This window comes from Myodes glareolus, chromosome 14, assembly GCF_982192425.1.
Source record: "Myodes glareolus chromosome 14, mMyoGla1.1, whole genome shotgun sequence".
Taxonomy (NCBI): Eukaryota; Metazoa; Chordata; class Mammalia; order Rodentia; family Cricetidae; genus Myodes; species Myodes glareolus.
The window spans coordinates 73,580,571-73,601,466 of NC_142039.1; the positions used below are offsets into that span (position 1 = coordinate 73,580,571).

General features: G+C 49.6%; 1 protein-coding gene across 3 annotated transcripts in view; it reads right to left on the reverse strand.

Annotated features, from left to right (window-relative positions):
- The window catches only part of Klhl3 (kelch like family member 3), a 113,164-nt gene that overhangs the window by 46,301 nt on the left and 45,967 nt on the right, over positions 1-20,896 (reverse strand). For all 3 annotated transcript variants that reach the window (XM_087896637.1, XM_087896635.1, XM_087896636.1), the window contains 2 exons: positions 14,109-14,271; positions 4,377-4,486 (listed from right to left, as the gene is read on the reverse strand). In XM_087896637.1, the coding sequence (XP_087752763.1) occupies positions 4,377-4,486; positions 14,109-14,271 (273 nt within the window). The remainder of the gene's footprint in view (positions 1-4,376; positions 4,487-14,108; positions 14,272-20,896) is intronic.

Consider the following 20,896-nt stretch of genomic DNA (forward strand, 5'->3'; position numbering starts at 1 on the left):
CCTTCTCAGCTTCCATTCCAAGTCTTCCCCGGTGTTCTCCAAGCTGGGAATCTGATCCTGCTATTGGTGGCCTGGCCTTGGTAGCTTTCTGGAACTTTCTTCACTTTGGTGTCTTGGATGTCTCCAAGACCAGTCTCATGCAAATGATGTCAAAGTCTGCTGCTGGCTCATGGTGGCACCTGGCCCCTTGAACAACAGCCAAGGCTCACTGCACCTCTGTTGCTGAACCTGGGAAATGCCTCTTCAGGTCGCCCTGTCTGATTGGGTTGTCTCGGTTCAGGCATTCTCTTTCTGATGTTGTTTGCTTTCAAACGCATTTTTACTGTCATACCCTGAAGCTTCCAATGGGTGGAGTATTGCTCTTAAGGCAATTTCCTACTGTCCCAATTGCAAAGTGTGGGAGGCGGGTCCTAAATGACACTACTTTTCTACAGTTGGAGCTGCTGTGCCCACACCTGCCTGGTCTGTGCTGTCTACATGTTCAGCTGCACCCATATTCCTTTCTTCACCAAGCTACACATTTTCCACATATTTCCGCTCTCTCTCTCTCTCTCTCTCTCTCTCTCTCACACACACACACACACACACACACACACACACACACACACACACACACTAAATCTAACTAAAAGCAGTGAACTGCAGCCACACCACAGCCTGAATGTTTTGCTGTCCCGGAACTGCCTCCTCCCAACAACTTAATCCATTTCCTATAAACTGAGTCCCACTCCTACGCTCAGGACACAAGCAAAAAGCAGCCAGACTCTTTGCCAGAATGGAACATGAATGCCTTACAACCTGGTTCCTCATGCAGCCCTTTTGCACCCTAAAATGTCAAGAGCACCTTTTTATTGTCTACACTTTCAGCATCAGCCTGGTTTCCTAGATCCCCAAGATCTAGCATGGCCTGCAGGGCATGCTGGGCTAAACTCACAGTGTTCTAGGGGTATGCTAGCCTGAAGCTGTAACCTCTTTCACATCCCCCAGGCTGAGTAGTTTCAAAGCCCCAGCAACCCCAGGGTCAGGTTTAGTCCAAGAATGACAAGTTTTCTTAATATCAATTTTCTGTATTAATTGCTTCCTTCATTAGAAAACAAAATGTCAGACCAGAGTCTATTTAAGAGAAAAGAGGAAAGAGGTTCATTTGGCTACAGTCTCCCGTCATGCTGAGAAGGCTGCTGGTTCCCAGCTCCACAGAACAGGAAGCAGAGAGTGAGGAAGGCTGGCACAGCCTTTTCCACCCCCCTTTGTATTCAGTCTGGAACCCAGCCCACAGGATGATGCCAGCTCATTTTCAGGGTGGATCTTCCTCTCAGCGATTCCTCCCAGGGAAGCCCTCACAGACATGCCCAAGGCATTAACACCCTACGCGTTTCTTAATCTACTCAGTAGACAAATCAACCATCACAATTCACTTTAGGACAAGCGTCCCTAAATCTGAAAGCCCTGACAATTTCCAGGGATGGGTCTTGAGCAGAATTTCATCAATGCAACCATACATATACACATGCAAAACCTGACTTTAGAAAGAGCAATTCCTCCCTAAGTACATGACAGCCACTATAAATTCATGCTTCCCTTGCCACGGGAAAGACGCAGCGGACTCAGGAGCACATTTTAGCTGTCAATCGCCTTAGCCACTCAGCCACCTTGACCTTTAACATTATCATGACTTTGTCATATTGGTTGCATCATCGTTAACAATGGTACCTCAAAATACAGAACTGTGACAATTCCGAGGCCTTAGCGGAAGTACCTGAAAAGGAAGCGGCCCCTGCACTGACACTGAGTATCCTCCGGGCTGATGGACTAGATCTTCGGCGATTAGGGAAAGGCTGAAACGTCACCGATGCAGAACCAAACTAGCTTGGGCCGTCTTAGCCTCTTCGGTTGCCGACTGGAGCTGGAGAGATGACACAGCAGTTAAAAGCATCGGCTGCCCTTCCAGGGGACCGTGGTTCGATTCCCAGCACCCACATGGTAACTCACAACTGTATAACTGCAGCTCTAGTGACTCCATTGCCCTCGCTGGCCTTTGCGGCCATTGCCTGCACACGGTGCACACACAGGAAGGCAAAACATCCCGACACATCAAATACACAAATCTTAAAAACTAAGCAAAACCAGCCACTTTGTGCCCAGCTCTGTGCGTCACCTAACACCCTTGTGACTCTTGAGTAAATTCTTCTGAAACATATAGACGGACCCCGAGTGTCTACCACCCGAAGGCTAAGGCTATTATCCACTAGCCTCTGAGGCCTACAGTACAAGCCCTCCCGCCTTGCTGCAACTGCCAACCTGATGTCCCCACCAATGTATTTGAAAAGTGTGGTGATTTATGGCTTTCTTTGTTTCGTTACTATATATATTTTTAAAGACTTCAATAAATTCCTCTGTTAGAACACAGTATTTGGGGCAACCCAGGTCCGCGTTCCTGGGCCATGGCTGCTCATGTCTGGCTCCGGGAGAAACCTCTTCTTCCTTCTGTGGTCAGAGCTGTGCTCACAAACGTCACTAACTGAGCGCCTGGAGAACAGCACTGGGTTTTCTTCTGTCCCTTCTAGTCCTCACGCCAACTCCCAGAGGAAGGTGCTCTCGGCATAGTTCCCAGGGTCACACAGACGGCAAGCAGAGACTGGGTCCAGAGACTGAATCCCGAGCCCTGGTGGTTTCCAGGGCACAGTGAAGCATCTGCCCTGGTACAGCACCTCCAGGCCTTCCACCCTGCCACAGCAAACAGACTCACTGCGCTTTCTGAGCAGGGCGAGCGTGCATGGATTCTAGAAAGCCAAGCCCCAGAAACAAGTTGGGGAAGAACTGTTTTAAATAAATAAAAGCTTACACACTCTACATCATCGTCCACTGAGGGACGCCAAGGCAGGAACTCAAACAGAGCAGGACCCTGGAGGCAGGAGCTGATACAGAGGCCATGGAGGAGCGCTGTTCACTGGCTTGCTCCCCATGACTTGCTCAGCCTGATTTCTTATAGAACCCAGGACCACCACACCTGGGGTAGCCTCATCCACAACAGGTAGGGCCCTCCCATGTCGATCACTAATTAAAATGCCCTACAGACCTGCCTGCAGCCAGATCTCATGGAGGCATTTTCCCTATTGAGGTTCCCTCCTCTCAGATGACTCTAGCTCGTGACAAGTTGACAGAAACTAGCCAGCACAGTTCATATCCTTCAGTGGTGTCAATCTGGCAGCAAAAATCCATCCAGGAGAGTCAATAGGTTTAGCAAGAATCACAAGTGTCCACCTAGCTTCTGGGGCTGCAGCAGGGAGGAGCCTGCAGCCGGGCTGGAGGCACTGTTCTCTCTGAAGGGGGTGTTTCTATGGTGCTGATGGCATCAGAGGCCCCCGAGCCCAGGGCAGCGTCTACTTTGTTGTATCGTGTACCGGTCACCTGATAGATGTCCGGTGGAGCCCGGGAGTCACAGTTCTAAGCACAGCTGTTCTCAACCAAACTTTCCTCCAGACACACACACACCGTCAGACAAACCACTGCAATATAAACACCTCTGTAAGTGTCTCTCCTTGAACGTTTCCTCAGGAAAGGGCTTGACACTTGAATGCTGAGTGGACTAAGAGGATTTGGGAAGAAAACAATTTGAGACTCTCTGGGGATGAAGAAAATACCTGAGATGCGCTTCCACAGCATTGAGAACTCCGCACTGCATCGTGGGTAAGCCTATCTCAGAGCTAAGCACAACAGAGAGGAGGAGTGTCCTGGGATACAGAAGAACCCACAGACCCCACAGATGGGAAGGGTGGAGATAGCCTTGGCTAACGCTGACTCCCTCCCGGCCACTAACTCAGACATTTTATAGAGTACATCATTCCACTCGTCCCCACAGCCTCCTGGAGGAATGTGTTGATGCCATTGTCCCCAGGGACTGGGGCTGATGCAGACAGTCAAAGCACCGCTCCCAAGATCACACAGCTGATTTGTTAATAAACTAGAGACGCGGTGTGGCCCCTGCTGGCTAACACCTGGGGTTCATGGGATTTTTACTGCCCTAGATGCAAACTCCTGGAGCAAAGAAATTCTTCCTGGTGCAGAAAGAGTCTGATCTGGGATTCTTTTCTAGAACACAGGACAGCAGCAAAGCCTGCACCAGGGCTACATCGAAGGCAGAAAGAACTAAAAGACAGAAGACGGACTTGGTGCTGGGCGTGGCCACCCGAGGGCTGTCATTGTCTCAGCGCCCGGACACTTCTTTACGGGTTCAGAGTGTAGCAGGCATTCCGTTTGTCCGGGTTCAGAAGGATTTTATTTTTAAAGTAAGATTCATGTTTTACCGGAAGGGCACAGTACCTTCTCTTCTGAAGGGACCGTCAGCTTGTCGCTGGATATCAAGAAGGGCACAGTACCTTCTCTTCTGAAGGGACCGTCAGCTTGTCGCTGGATATCAAGCTGCACACCTGGTCCAGACTCAAGCTCAGAAACTCTTCCCCCAGCATCACCTCCGGGAAGTGCTGCTCTGCTCCAAGACAAGAAGTTAGGACAACATTAGACCACGCCCAAGGTCTGTGAGCAACGCCACAGCAGCCAGCGGGAGTAGAGGCTGGAGAAAGCTAGCGGATGGGGAGAGAAAGGGGGGGGGGGACAGGGACGAACAACAGCATCCGGACTATGGAGGGAACTGGACTTTTAACTCAGAAGTGAAGGCACGGCTCGTCCTGTGTTACCTTGTCCTGAACAGCAGGCGAAAGTGGGGCAGAGAGATCTGAGTTTACATTTCGTCCACACTCTGGAGACTGACAGCCTCTCAACAAAGCCTCACTGGGACCTGCTTACATAATGGAGCTCATTTGCTGTCCGGGCACAAGTGCAGTGCCCCCGGCAGCTCAGCCACATAAAAGTGGTTCAGAGTCTCCGGAGTTCTCACAGGACATCAGCATTAGGAAGTCAGGAGGCAGCATGGCTCTTTCTAACCCCAAACCTCGCCGGTCCTATCTCGTGAGTCTCTGTGTGACAGGGATGTCCGGCTTAGTGTTCATCCAGGTAACAAGTTGGCTGCATGAACCCGGGGAACTGTCCACCGCAGCCAGCCTGGGCAGCTGTCAAGAGAAGGACAATCTGGGAACGGCTAAAGCAAGACAAATTCCACAGGCCTGGGGTCCACAGAAGAAAAGCACAGGAGACAGCTGTGGGCCGTCATCCAGAGCGCTGTGTTCACTGAAATGCTACCCACTTCAGAAAGAAGCACCTAGGTGCGGGCCTGGCTTCATCGTTTATGAGTTGTATTCTTGGGCCAATGGCATCGTTTCTGTGGTTTTCATGATGAGAGCCGATGTGGAATTGTTGTGCCAGCGTTTCCCATGTCAGCTTACCCAGACGGCATTTTCCAGTTTAGGCAGCTCCGAGACTCACGAGACCCTCCCATTAGCTCTAGGTCTCCTTCCACTTCTGCTCCCTCACCAACCCCTCACCTCGCTCCTCCTAGACTGGCAATCTCTTGGATAACTAACAGGATGCACCCCCGTTTCCCACTAGAGTTGCCCTGCCCAGTCTGGCAGATCTCTCAAACGAGATTTAGCGTCCTCCAGCCCTAGAAGGCTACTCAAAGACTGGCAAAGCTTTGTAATGCAAAAGAAAATTAGAGCATATGAAATCCCTCTCACGTTTGTTGCCTTCTAAAGAGTTGGAAAAGAATTTATTCGAATCATTAGTATTTTTAATGTGTGTATGTGTGCTTATGTGTATGTGTGCTTGTGTGCTTGTCTGTGTGTATCTGAATGTACGTATGTGTACCATATGCATGCAGGAGAGGTCAGAAGAGGGCATCAGATCCCTGGGACTAGATTTACTGTGAGTCAGTTGTGAGCCGCCATGTGGGTGCTGACGACCCACCCCAGGTCCTCTGCCAGAACAGTAAGTGCTCTGAGCCACTGAGCTACCGAGCCCCTGCTCAAATCATTTCTTACAAAACTTATTTCTAATTTTAGATTGAGAAAATGTCAGGCCTAGCAAGCTCCTAGCGAATTCCTCCCTTCACCTGGGTTACCCAAAAGTTAATACTTTATTCTTAAATAGAGATTTATGAACTTTTTTCTTTCTTTCCTCCTGGGTAGAAGGTAGCGCTGGTCAGCCTGATGACATCACTGTGGGTGTGACTGCCTACCCTGGCGCTCAGCGACGTTACCCAGGACAAACCTGGACGTCAGACTCTTGGTGAAGGGGGCAACTGCCGGTCTTGCTCCTCTGAGTCTTCAACTTTTAGGTTCCAGGGAAGCCTTACAAGGCCACGCAGCTGGCCTCTGGCCACCCACGTTTAGCTCTGGTTGCCAAAACATGACGGACAGAAAACAGAAAAGCGTGAAGAGAACAGGAGGTAAAGAAGCAAGCGTGTGCTGAGAACTCCCTATGGAACCTGAGGCCAGAAGTACCTGGGCTTGTGGGGGTTGGGTCCTGCTGCGTGTTCTTCATGGCTGGGGAAACAAGCCAGGAGTCCCCGCGATCAATGAGGACTGCTGTGGGTTGTCAGCCTAGGTCCCTCCCTGCTGCAGTGGGCTGCTTCTTTACCCTCTGAAAGCCCCCTTAGAAGGCCATCCGCCACGTGGTGTCTGGTGGGGAGGGGCACCAAGGGGAGTGAGGAACAGTGGTTTCTCATCCCAGGCTGGGATTCAGGGACCCAGGAGAAATGCAAAGGATGAGAAAAAAGAGTCCAGGATGAAGGCTAGAACCGCTTGTGGCCACCCCTGCGCCCGAGAGGACTGGACATGATGTCTATGCAAGGCCTTTATACTAACTCTACACAGAGTCTCAGGAGGCAGGTCAGGACAGACCTCTTCCCGACACTGAAGGTGTTTATGTTCAAGATGAAACTGAACTCTCACGGAGCAAGAGATGCACTTGTGCTTACAGACCAAAGAACAACACATGATTCCTGGCAGCAAATGAAGAACGCTGGAAGGATCCAGAGGAAAGTGATTCGTGCCCACGGTAACAGCACCGCATCTCGTGCCAAGATTGGAAGCAACTTTCTTCTAAGGGCCACAGAGCCCGCATGATGCTGCGCCCCTTGAGGCCTTAAAATAAGAAGGGGGAAGAAATAAAGTACACTTGAAAAAGGAAAGGGAAAGGACGGGAAGGGATAGGAGGAGAGGGGAGGGAAGGGGAAGAGGGGAGGGGAGGGGAGAAATCGAAGAAGGGAGAAGGATGGGGAGCAAAGAAGGGGGAATGGGGAGTATCCTATTTCTCTGTTCAGTCTGAGGAGACATTAGCCACAGTCTTCAGCCCAGAGTCCCCTTTCTGTTAGCTACACTTTAGAAACAACGGGCTTAAGAGACATGAGGGTGGTTCAGAGGTTAGAGCACTGACTTCTGCAGAGGACCCAGCACCCACAGGATAGCTCACAACTATCTGCACCTCCAGTTCCAGGGGACTTCACGCCCTCTTCTGGCCACTGTGGGCACTGCCTGCATGTGCTGCACAGATGGACATGCAAGCAAACAGGGTCACAATCTTTTTTTAATTTATAAAAAGAAACACGATTTAAAAAAAAATCAAGAATGATTTGTGGCACCAAACTGAGCTTCCTGGGAAGAAGGGTATCCCCAGAAGACTGTGGACCCAAGTTAATCCCTCTGCATGCCCCCTAGAAGAAAGGCGTCCTCAGAAGACGTGCCCCCGAGAAGCACCCACTCTGCCTCCTGCAGGTGTTTAACAGTTGCTTGATTTTTCTTTGCTTTGTTTTGAATCAGGTATATTTTATATATTTTTTTTATTTTGGTACTTTATATATTGTAGATTTCATTGTTGTTGCTGCTGGTTGTTTTCTGATGTCATTTTGACACAGGTCCTTGCTCTGTATCCCAGGTTGGCCATTCTCTCAATCCGCCTGTCTCAGGTTCCCAAGGGCAGGCAGGCACAGCTACGCCGGCCCCTTTAATGTACTGATGCAGGATGCAACAAAGAGCCTCGGCTAAGAGAAGGCCTCGTGGTCACTTTTTCCAGACTTTGAGCTCACTGTTGATAAAATATAACCAAAACATTTGAACTAGGTCTTACTTGAGGCTCAAAAACAATAATGAATATTAGTCTACACTGGATTCCCTAAGTTTATTGGCCCGTTCCCCATTACAGAGTCCGGCTGCGGACAGTCCGGCTCTGTCAGGGATGCCTCTCCACAGCTGTGGGGCACCCTGTGAGATGGTGGGGTGATGGTCCTGAAAGATCTCAGACATCAAATTTAATTTCACTGAATTCAGCAAACTCTATGGTCATGCGAGCATTCAGTCTTCCAAGGCTACTATTTTCTCAGTTCTTAATAGAACGGCTCATAAAAGAGTTGTGAGCCTTAAAAGAAGCAAATATCTGAAACTTGCATTTACTGAGACCCTCCCAGCACTAGGTCAGCATATGATGTTCCAAACGTGGTTTCTTCAAATATCAAGCAAACCAAGGCGATGCCTACAAACAGGCTTGCTGGCCCCAAACAATCCCAGCCTCAAACTGGGGGCCATGATTGTTAGGTTTGCTTGATCTCTCCTGTTCCCTCTCCTGTTGATTCTAACGTGCTGATTACAGAGGACTCTGGGCTGAGGACTGGGCTGAGTGGTCTCTCAAAGAGGCACCTCCAGTATAAAAACAGCAGAATCGTGGGAAAAAATAGAGAATTGTGCAGAGAACACTGAGCTCAGTCTAGCGGAGCCCCGGGCTCTGTTTCAGCCATCCTGCAACACATGCTACATGTGGCAGACCATGTTGTCAGAGGGAGATGCCACGGCCACAGTCTAGTGGAGCTCCAGGCTCTACTTTATTCATCCAGCCACATGCCACATACGGGGCCCCATGTCATCCGAGGGAAATGCCAAAGAGAGCTAGGTCTTAGAGAGGTACTCATACAGAGATAGAGAGCGTCCTGTGACCCTGGCCCAGCCCAAAAAGGGTGACCCTCCAATAATACATTACAACCTTCATTGTCATTTGTTTCCTATTTCCCTAGAAGGAATAACAGGAAGGAATTAACAGAATCAAGGGTCCTAGCCACCATTATAACGAACCAGCCCTTACTATCAATAACAAACACAGTTTGAATCCCAAGTGCTGGTGATGAAATCATTTGTGTGTGTGTCTGTCCATTTGAATGAGAATTTGTGGACAAGAGAGAGTCTTCATGTAACTTGCAGACTTTCCCCCATGCCAAACAACACATGGTGTTTACTTCAGGGTCGACAGGGCTTTCTCTGGGGGCATGGTTGGCCAGAGAAGGTTGAGTGAGATGTTTCCTAATTCTAGCTAACACTGCACTGGGAAAAAATATATATGTAGCATATATTTATATTACTATATCATATTATATGCAATACACACACACACACACACACACATATATATATATATATATATATATAGAGAGAGAGAGAGAGAGAGAGAGAGAGAGAGAGAGAGAGAATCATTTAATTTTCTCCAAAACCCTAACAAAGTGAATACCAGTCTTTCCACATTAGAGACAGAAGGAACAGAAGAATAAAGCCTGTGTCTCCTACTCAGGTTCACACAACAGTAAATGTGAAGCCAGACTTTGAAAGCAATGCCGTCTGATGACAGGAAAGCACTCTCTGGGGGTGCCTTGGTCTGGAGAGATGGCATGGAGGCGAAGAACACTGACTGCTCTTCCAGAAGGCCTGGTTCAGTTCCCAGCCCCCACATGGCAGCTCACAACTGTTGGGAACTCCAATTCCTGGGATCTGATGCCCTCTTCTGGTCCCCATGGGCACTGCTTTATCATATGAGGTCTTTCCTCTGTGCAGGGTCTGGGGAACCCATGAGGGCAAGCTCCAAATCTGCCTCATCAGAGCTGAGCTCTCAGGACCCAGCCCACTTGGTGTATCTGCAGTTATTGAATGCTCCTGCCATGTTCTTTAGGACGGCTTAGGACTCTGGCTTGGAGCCACCTCCCCAGTGAGCTCCAAGCCCAGCCTTTTCTCTTAATGGGATAAAATTAACCAGATCTTTGCTCTGGACCAACTAAGCTATGAGCTCGGGATAAAGGAACTCATAATCTATCTGTAATGTCTTTGACTTACGGAGGTGACGTGAACCCACAAACTCCAGGACCCGTGAGGAAAGTCCATGAACTGAGCTACTGGACACAGTCTCTGGGAATCCCGGCTGACACCAAAGGGCTTGAGCAGAGTCAAGCACTTGGTGGGGGAAAGGAAACTTTAAAAGAACTGCCTAGGTGCTCCCGACCCTGCCCGCCCCACCCCCCAACCCCGCTCAGTTCCTTATTGTTCTGTTTTTGAAGAGCAGAGGTCAGCTTTCCTGAGTCAGGATTTGACTTTTCAGCCCTACTGCACCTCTGCTCCAAGGAAAAACCGAGGCTTCCACAGGGAAGCAGCAGAGTCCTCCCTGACTTCTTCCCAGAAGAGGCAGAGAGTCACAGGCCCTCAGACTCCAGATATTCTTCTGCCTTTCCACAGAAGGTAGGAAATCTCCATGTAGTCTATGTTCCCTCCAAGTTATACATGTATGCTCCTCTTGCTCTTTCAAGTGTATACACACACACACACACACACACACACACACACACACACACGTATGCACACACACACACACACACACGTGCACACACACTGCCATGGGTTCTTTAAAACTGCCCAGTCATCCATGCTATTGGGGCACTGGGTCTGGGTCACAGCACGTGTTCAGAACAGAAAAGCCCCCACCACCACCATCACCTTCTCCTCTTGCCATGTTGGGTGTAGCCAGTCACAAGAAGGGTCTCATTGGGCCAGGGATTCACTTTTTAAAAAGCTTTGTAAAACTTTTCTGCCCTTGATTTAATTACTTCATTCCACCAAATGACCTAATCAATCAAAACTAGGGGGACATTTCTCTTCATGAGCACATGAAATTAAATGGCTTTTCCATCTTGTGGCTGGAGGGTTTCAGCCCAGCTTTGGCAAGTTGATGTAAACAACATACCGAAAGAATTTTAATTGCCATTGCCTTAATGAGGCCCCATTAAAATCCCCTAAACAGCTCTGCTGATGGCCCAGGCACATGACCCTCTAACTCTCAAACAACAAAGTCCTCATAACCCGGCCCTGACCTCTGAGGTTAAAGATTAAGCAGTCAGCCACAATTATGAGGGATAAGAAACAGGGTGTGCAAAACTCGACCATTTCCAGCCTCCAGCGACCCACAAGGACTGGGGCGCTGTCAGCTGAGGGCAGAGATCTGAGCAGTCAGTTGTAAGTGTAGACCTGCTCTCCTCCCACACAGAGCAAACACGACAGCATGGGGCAAAAGTCGCAGCATATCACCCTGCAAGTAAAACCGGACCCGGAGGAAGCAGGAAAGACTGCCGCAGCTGCAAGAGCCGGGGTCGTTCCAGACAGGAAACCAGACAGACTGCCGATAGAGGTGATGCTTCCCAACACGTGTGCGCACACACGTGCACACACATACGGAGTTCTCCTATCACCTGGAAGGACGGAGACTAATCAGAAAGCAAGAGCTGGCTTCTTTTCTTTTCCTTCTTTTTCTTTTAAAAGGAGAAAAACTTGACAGTGTGTATCTGTCCTCTTTCCGTGTACAGAGAATTGGAAATCACACACACACACTAGGCCAGCACCGCTATACTCGGGCCCACACACACTAGGTCAGCACTGACTGCTCTCCACAGGGCCCAGCACACACTAGGTCAGCACTGACTGCTCTCCACAGGGCCCAGCACACACTAGGTCAGCACTGACTGCTCTCCACAGGGCCCAGCACACACTAGGTCAGCACTGACTGCTCTCCACAGGGCCCAGCACACACTAGGTCAGCACTGACTGCTCTCCACAGGGCCCAGCACACTAGGCCACCACGCTATGCTCTATCTCCAGCCACATCAGTTTAAATGTAAATTTTCTTTGATCCCATTATGCTGACGAGATTATATCCTGCAAAGTACACTCCAAAAGTCTAGGCATAAGAAATGCTTACTTTACCGAAGGCCAACAAGCAGGGTGCATGCAAACAAGGCCTACAACCTAAGTTCAATCCCAAGACCACGCAGGGTCAGAGAAGAAACTGACTCCTGTGTGTTGCACTCTAACCTCTGCATGACCATGGATCCAGGAGCCCCCACCCAAAATAAAATAAATGTAAAAAGATTTAATGCTTCCTGAAGCATATTCTATAAAAGTAAAACTGGAAGCATTAATATCCATCAACAAAATACTAGTCAAGTATGGCATACCCATATCACACATACACACACATACACATCATACACACATACACATCATATAAGCACACACATACACACACACACATTAAAATGAACAGCCTTAAGAATCTAGACATGATTCTAAGTTTTTCTATTAGGTCAAATGAAAGTATAATGGGTAGGGGTTGGTGTGGTGATTCATGAGTCAAGAGCCCCGGGTGCTCTTCCAGAGGACTTGGGTCAGTACCCGGTACCCACACAGTGGCTCACAACTGCTTGTAACTCCAGTTCCAGGAGATCTAATGCCCTCTTCTGGCCTCCATTGGCACCAAGCACACACATGGTACACAGACATACATCCAAACACATAAAAAAAAATAAGATGTTAAAAATTTTAAAGTACAATGTGTGTAGAATGCATCTGTGTCCGTTAAAATACATATCCTTACGTCCTATAGCAATACCCAATATTCTCCCCTGACCCTCTCAGAAAAGGCAGCAGACTGGCGAGCTTTCAAACCTTCACTTCTGGGCAGAAAGGAAGATAGCCTACTTCATATGACAGTATATATCTATTACCAAGTTTAGTGCAATGGTATGGAAATATAACTGTGGATACAGGAAGCTGCCGGAACCTACCAAGAAGGTTTATAACCTTGGGAACACTTTCTATGTGCATGCGTGTTTGCCAGCACGTATGTCAGTGCACCACATGCCTGCCTCGTGCCCTTGAAAGTCAAAGAGAAGGCGGCATCAGATCCCCAGAACTGGAGTTAGAGGTGGCTGAGAGCCACCATGTGGATGCCGGTAACAGAACCCAGGTCCTCTGGAAGAGCAGCCAGTGCACTTAATCACTGAGCCATCTCTCCAGCCCGTGAAACATATATGTCCAATGAGAGAGATCCAAGAGGAGCACACGAAGGCCCTGCCTGGCCTCCCTCTGATGGAACCGCTCGCCGCTCATGGTCATTCAGTCTGTTTTTCTGAAACGGCCGGTGACGGCTTTTGTGTTAAAGCTGAAATAGGAACAAAGTGTTGGGGGGAAAGCAGCATTTGTTGTAAAAGCAAGAGTTTAGAGACAAGCTAGGGGTGGCAGACGAATGGATGCAGAGCCCAGCTGGCTAAAGACTAGGGAGGGGAGAAGAGGAACCCCAGACCCACCTGCCTGTGCTTCCAAATCTTAAAAAAAACCAAACTCCCTGGTGGCTCACGGAGCTACCCTGATCTGCAAACTGGAAGCTGTGGGAGGCAAGAGTTACAAACACTCTGCAATCTCATTCTCGTTTGGGGGTTGGCTGGTTGTTTGCTTTTGTTTTGGTTTTGACATGGGGTTTTATCATGTAGGCCACACTGGCCGTGAACTTACAGTGATCCTCCTGCCTCTACAGGGCTGAATCACAGGTGCAATTAAAAATAGTGAGTGTAGAAAGCAAAACAGTGTGCACAGAGGACACCTGCTAATCACCGGGAGCCCAGAATGTGTTTAACTTTCAATATCATCTACAAAGAACAATTTAACCAAAGGAAATTGGTCTTAAACAAAAAAGATCTATTTCAACCCTAAGCTCAGTTTATGCTACACATGCACACACAAATCATGCACAATCATACACATACATTCACACATACAAATTCACACATACACACTCACATACTCATATACACTCTCTCTCTCACACACACACACTAACACACACTCCCAAGACTCCTCAGACATTTCTCTGCTGGCTATTTCCCACGGGCAAATCAGCCACATTCCACTTGGCAACGAGTGAAACTTGTCTACTGTTAATTGTCTATGCTTTGTCTCCCTAACCAAATCATCACGGCTCTGCCGTAGGAACAACTTCTCAAAACCTCAGCGGGTCCTCCACAGCCCTGGTGGCCAAACCCACCAGCCCTGAGGAAACAAACGCGGGCCGACTGGCCTTACCTGCGTAGGCGTTGGCCTGCTGCAGGAGGTCGGTGCAAGTGTGCACGTCTGCGAATGCGCGGATGCCCAGGCAGTTGGTGGGGTGCAGCTGAGACTGCAGAAAGTCACAGCAGTTCTGCCGAACGTCCATGAGCTGCAGCAAGCTGGCTGCCGGGAGCAGCACCTGCAAGAGAAGGCAATAATCTGAGACTCCGGTCCCACCGCTGGGGCATGTCCCCAGTAACCGCTCTTCCCATATGTGTCTGTGATCATATATATACGCAAGGTTTTCTCACAGCTCTCCACGGCCTTCTCACTGAGTCGTCCAAACTTCCCAGCTTGCTTTGCAAACTTGCTTTCTGTTACTCTGCCCTTAAGGCCACACCCACAAGGGGTCTCAGTACCATCCTAACCTGTAAAGTCTCCCAGGGTGGTCTCCATGCCAGGACTTTAGTAAAATGCAGGTTTAGGTTCGGCAGGAAGGTGGGCTGAACCTATTCATTACTAAGAACTCAAGCGATCTTATACCTGCAGGACCAGGAACCTCACCCAGGGTGACAAAATGTGTACACATGTGCAGCACAAGTATAACACATGTGCAACACATGCAGAGGCTCCGTGTGCTTGGTTACACACTGGCGTAACCCAGAGAATTGTAAATCCTGATGCCTGGTGTCCCGTCTAAAAATCCTGATAGGTAGGTGTGGGCTCTCTGCATGGTTTCTTCTGAGATCAAAACCTTCCATCTTGGGGGAAATCTTGTTTGTTTGTTTTTTTTGTTTGTTTGTTTTTTGTTTTTGTTTTGTTTTGTTTTTTTGAGACAGGGTTTCTCTGTAGCTTTGGAGCCTGTCCTGGAATTAGCTCTTGTAGACCAGGCTGGCCTCGAACTCACAGAGATCCACCTGCTTCTGCCTCCCGAGTGCTGGGATTAAAGGCGTGCACCAATGGGGGAAATCTTGTTGAGCTACTGAAATCGAAAGAGAGGTTAAACCTCCCTCCCCAGGTTTGTCCAAGCAATAAGGACAAAGGAGAGACCCTGTCAGACAAGCTGAGCTGCCTGGAGGAAGAGGGGACCAGCTGAGCTTCCTCTCTGAGCTCTGCGCAAAGGATGCTCTCCCACCTACTGAGCTGACTACACTATGCAGTGAGCTCCAGGTTCCCAGCTTTGTGAGCTGTCACCCATGCTGGGGTGAGCTTTGCTCTTGGAGTCATTTCTGCTGCTGTAAGTTCAGCCTCACCTATATTCCTTTAAGTAACTCCAACAGAACTGACTGGCTTTACCAAGTTAGACTTTGGCGGCATTTGCGCTTTGGTCTGTTGTCAGTTCCTGTTTGGGGTGAATGGGTGTTGGTTTGCTTCTCCCCTGGAACAGCTACACAACAGGTCTGAGTTGGGCATAGCGAGATGTTTAAGGCTCCCTCCCGTGCTTCTGCAGCTAGCCAAGTCTGAGAACCACTTCCCTCCGACCTTCAGCTGTTCTCACTCAGAAAGATACTTGTTGCGCTAGCTCACTAGCTCAACCTAACTGTTGAGAGCCCATGTGCCAGGCACTGGTCAAGGCTCTAAGATTCAGCTGTAAGCAAAACAACCCAATCTTGCTTTTACGGTGCTTATCAACTGACCGAGAGGAGAGCCAAGTTTTCTTTTTAAAAGTCACAGGACACTTGCTTATTCTGCATCATGGAAAACAGGATAGCTCTTGCTTGGGTGTGTGCAAATGTTTTTCCTAGGAACCAGGGGAGACTGGATTGAGCAGGCCTGCTGGGCACCCACTGTCAAGCTTCCCAAGGCTGCCCAAACCTGTTCTCTAGATCATAAAAACAAGATAAAAGGCATACCCCCGCTCCGGACTCTGCTGTCCCACTCACTCTGAAAGAGACAGGTAGCCAAATAATTTACCAAAAAGAAACTTAGGGGAAAACCATAGAGCATTGAAAGATTCTGTAATTTGCAGAGCCCAGCACCAGTTCCTCCCAGCAATTCCCTGTTCCCAGGGAGAGAGGCTGAGCCAGACCAACTTCAGCTGTTCCCATCCACAATGGCTCACCCAGGGAGGCATGGCGGCAGGCAGGCATATCTGCGTGCTTTCTTTATTCTGGGCATCACAGATGTGTGTGTGTGTGTGTGTGTGTGTGTGTGTGTGTGTGTGTGTGTGTGTGTGTGATTGAAATTCTGGATGGATAGACAGATAGACAGACAGACAGACAGATGATAGATAGATAGATAGATAGATAGATAGATAGATAGATAGATAGATAGATAGATAGATAGCTGTAGATAATTTAAATGCTGATCTTCTCCCAGAACATCTTTGCACCCCACATCTAGACTCCCATCACCTCTACATGCTTAGGCCCAAAACAGTGTCCCACTGACCATTCCTGGGCCTTGTCCTTCCACAGGGGTAACCAACTGCCCTGGGTCAACAGGATTGGGGGATAGCACAGGACTGTGCTGTGGAAGGACGACGGTGTCCCATTCATCACCCCCTCCCAAGGGCATCAGTGGCCCACCCCGTACCACAATGTGTTGGACGGACCAGGCAACTCCTCTCCACAGACATCAGCAGCTTCCCCTTCTCCCACCTCACCGCTGCCCTCCCGCCCGCCTCCCGCCCGCTGTGTCCCCAGCAAGGCTGAGGTAAATTAGCACAGTGTCCTTGGTGTTTGCTGGCCCACTGATTAATTCCTGAAGAAAAAGATAAAAATCTCCTTCACCTCAGAGTTTTAAAACGTAGGTGAACCCAGCTACAGGCCAGATCTAACTGCAGGAGCTCCATCGCCACCACACAGCCTCTGTCCACTAAGCAGTCATAAAACTGGAAAACTCAATTAACCTGTGGGCCGCCCAGCCTGGCCATACAGATTCCAAGATCAGATTAGTTTCTGCCTGCCGGTGAGCTGAAGGTCCGTTAGCCATTCTCGCTGAATACACACTGGGAATGAAGGGCTGTACACCAGGTGGCTTCCACAGCACCCCGGCCGTTCCTCCTGCATTGTCTGACATTGTCTGACCCGGCTAGTTTCAGGATAAGTCCTAGGGGACCTCTCAGTTCTAGGCAACCTGGGACATGTATTCATGCTAGGATGGGGTTCCATCTGAACCGGTGACTTTCAAGGTGGCTGAGACTCCTCTCTCTCCCCAGACTGCATTCCCTGCCAAGCCCCAGCGAGACCTCGCCAGACACACAGATTCCGCCCTTCCCTCATTCTCTCCGGAAAGAAAGCACAGTTTAGTGATTAAGTTTCCAAGCTCATGACAAGCAGCTCAAGAAATGTAATAATAAATTATTTCCTGAGCACAAGCCTTGGTTTACCCTCTCAGCACCTAACACCTCTGCGGGCAAGCTACCCACACAGCTTTCAGTCTCCTGACTGTTCAAAAACCCACTTAGCATACAAAAACGAATGAGACTCCCACCTTGCTGTGACCCACTCCCACTTGAGCACCTTGAACTGGCGTCCCACCATGAACAGGGTTACTGATTCCTCTAAAGGCTCCTACACTCTCTGATCTCAGACTCAAAGGCCATTTTCTACACACAGAGAAGGGAAAGTGGAGGTGGTCAGAATATCAGAGGAGAGGATGGAGAGACCAAGAGATTAGCCACTTCCTATGCACTGAGACCCCATCAGACAGGGACACACGCATGCGCGCGCGCACACACACACACACACACACACACACACACACATTCCCAAGGTTAAATATGTGTGAGGTGACTGGTCAGCCCCGTCTTCCACATTTGCAGGACTTGAGTGTTTCCTCATCCCTACTTCCTGAGGCCAGCCCCATTCTCGGTTTTGAAGCAGACTGTGGGGGCAGAACCATCGGACGAACCCCTTGGCCACTGAAGGGACGGAGATGGAGCCCTGGGAAGGGAGTCAGCGGAAACTCCCTATCAGCATGGAAGATTATCCCGGGTCAAAAGTTCCTGCTTGCCTTTCCAGCCTCATTCCTAAAAGACTCTGAATGGCCCATGGTGAGGAGTTTACAGGTTCCCCTCGGGTTGCTGCAAACGGCCAGGTCTCCATTTCTCACATGTTAGGCCTGTCTTGTTTTCTCTCTCCCTCCGATAACATGAAAGCGTGGCAAAGGATATCCCGTCGCAGGCTTTGCTTCCTTTTGGAAAAACAAGAGGAAATGCCCTGCCTCAGAAAGTACCTAGTCCTGGAACAGCATCCAGGGGGTGTGGGAGGGGGCAGGGCCGGAGCACCAGGTGGCACCAAGAGAGCCTCGAAGCTGCACTCTGCACAGGCTGCGGGAGCAATGGTGCCCATTAGAGCCTGCTGAGGGGAAGGGAGAACAGAAAAGCACACACAAGGTGCGGGTGACAGGACAGCCCGGTCATCAGAGTGTCACTTTTAACTCTCCTGTCTCCACGTACTGGCCATGTGGCTGAGGACGACAGCCAGTGTTTCTCAGTCTCAACAGCACAGTGGGCCTGGTCACAGTCGTGCCATAACAGCTTGTGAGAATCAGCCAGGTGGCACGCTCATAGCAGCGAGCGCGGCCCTACACAGAGAGTGCACAGCCGCTGTCGGGTTTGATTATAATTAAACCATGCGGAGCAGAAACCAAGGCTCCAGTCACTTGCTTAAGTTCGGCACAGGCACAAAGGTTAGTCAGAGGGAGCCAGGGTCAGGTCCCCACTCCACTTACTCCCGTGTGGCCCAGGTTACTAAGTGCTTTTGTGCATCAGCTACAAACAGAGCTGGTATTGGTCTCCCATTAGGTGCTAATGAGGATGAAGTAGAGGGACCAGGTCCTAACAGCATTGTGTCAGACAGAACTGTCCTCACCTCCACCTTGGGAGAGTCACATCTCCAAGGGCCAGACTGGGAGGGAGTAAGATTTGGCTCTCAGGGCCATTCAGTCAAGCCCCAGTCCCTGACAGCCGTCCAGGGGCACTCCCAGTCTAGGGGAGGGGAGGGACACACAGACAGAAGAGGCAAGCCAGACAACCTCCTTTCCTTCAGAGTTTGGCCCAAACACTTCCTGAGTGTGGTCTGCCCTGCTTATCCCCATCAGGCAGCAGTGACGACTTCCTCCTGGACGCCTCCACCCGGGCCCCCCATCTGTGTCTGCCCACAGAGCAGCTGTTCCTTGGGGAAGCAGCCTGTCACAGCATCTTCTCTGTAGACACTGTCTGCCTGCATGGGGCAGTAGCTCAGACAACAAAAAAGGTGCTGAGTAGCCGATCAAAGGAAGGTGTACAGCCCAGCACTGAGTAGCCAATCAAATGAAGGTCTATAACCCAGCACTGAGTGGCCAATCAAATGAAGGTCTTCAGCCCAGCACTGAGTGGCCAATCAAATGAAGGTCTATAACCCAGCACTGAGTGGCCAATCAAATGAAGGTCTAGAACCCAGCACTGAGTGCCCGATAAATGAAGGTCTACAGACCTATACAAGGGAGGCAGGCTCTAACAGTCTGCGGCCCTGGGCCTTCTGCATGGTGCTTTCTACCCCTAACCACTGAGAAGATAGCCCAAAGGCCCTTCTCAGAAGAACAGCTGGGGCCTGGTCCAGGCCTCTGTCCATACCAACCATTCTGGGCACACCCCAGGAGGTATCCCAAACTATGCTCCTACTTGGGGGAGTTCCCAGACACATCTAGATCAGATGGGGTTAGCCCCACCCCGGCTCTTTACCATGGCTCCTATCCATGCCTATCTGGCCACCCAGCTACTAGTCCTCAGTCCCCATCAGCACCCGGTAACTTCTGCACGTAAGTGATGATATCACAGTTCTCTGTTCTAGGTACTAATATGCACTGTGTGCCAGGCCTCATTCTAAAGCCCGTGTCAACATTGTCACACAACTCCATCGGATTAAATGTTGTCATCATGCCCATAACGATGAAATACAAACACTGGAAAACAGGGCTCAGAGAGATCAAGTAGAGTTTGGGTCAGAACACAGTGAGTTTATGAAGACCTCTAGAATGGGTGCCCTACATGTCTACTCTGTGGAAGAGACAGAACCTCTAAAATGGGTGCCCTACATGTCTACTCTGTGGAAGAGACAGAACCTCTAAAATGGGTGCCCTACATATCTGCTCTGGAGGAGACGGAACCTCTAGAATGGGTTCTCCACACCTCTGCTCTATGGAGGGGACAGAACCCCTAGAATGGGCACCCTATACCTCCGTTCTGTGGAGGAGACGACCTCTAGAATGGGTGCCCCACACCTCTGCTCTGTGGAGGGGACTGAACTTGACTGCAGGGTGTCAGGGCCGGGGAGTGATAAGGCTCTGGGAAGTGACTGGGAAGCAAAGGGCAGGCACACAGACTGAGTGGCTTCCCCAGCACGCACAGCACGCACAGAAATAAGGGGCCTAGGAACCGGTGGCCAGAGCTGTCTCCCCATTGATCCCATAGACCTCTGCTTCCATGCCTCTGAACTGCGCATCTTCACTCTGTCCTTCTCCCACCCCCTCCTGCCTGGCCAAAGTAGTTTTTAAAAGTAATGACAAGGTCACTTTCTGCAGAGCTCTCTGGCTCTGGTATCTCCTGTCATCCGCCTTAGAATAACGTACCTGTGAGGCAAAGAGAGCAGCACTGGGTAAGATTAGAGCTGTGAAGGTTGCCATCTTACTGATTGATCCCTTATTACTTTTATTTATAAATTAATACCTAATTTCTTAATTAATACCTTAATGATAAACTATTATTTATTACTACCTCCTTGCTGTTATCATATTCCCTGTCAGGAAGCAAGGACCACAACAGAACCTTTTCTAATGATCCAAATTACACATTTTATCGTGTATAAATATATTTTGAGCCAAGCATGGTAGGCACACCT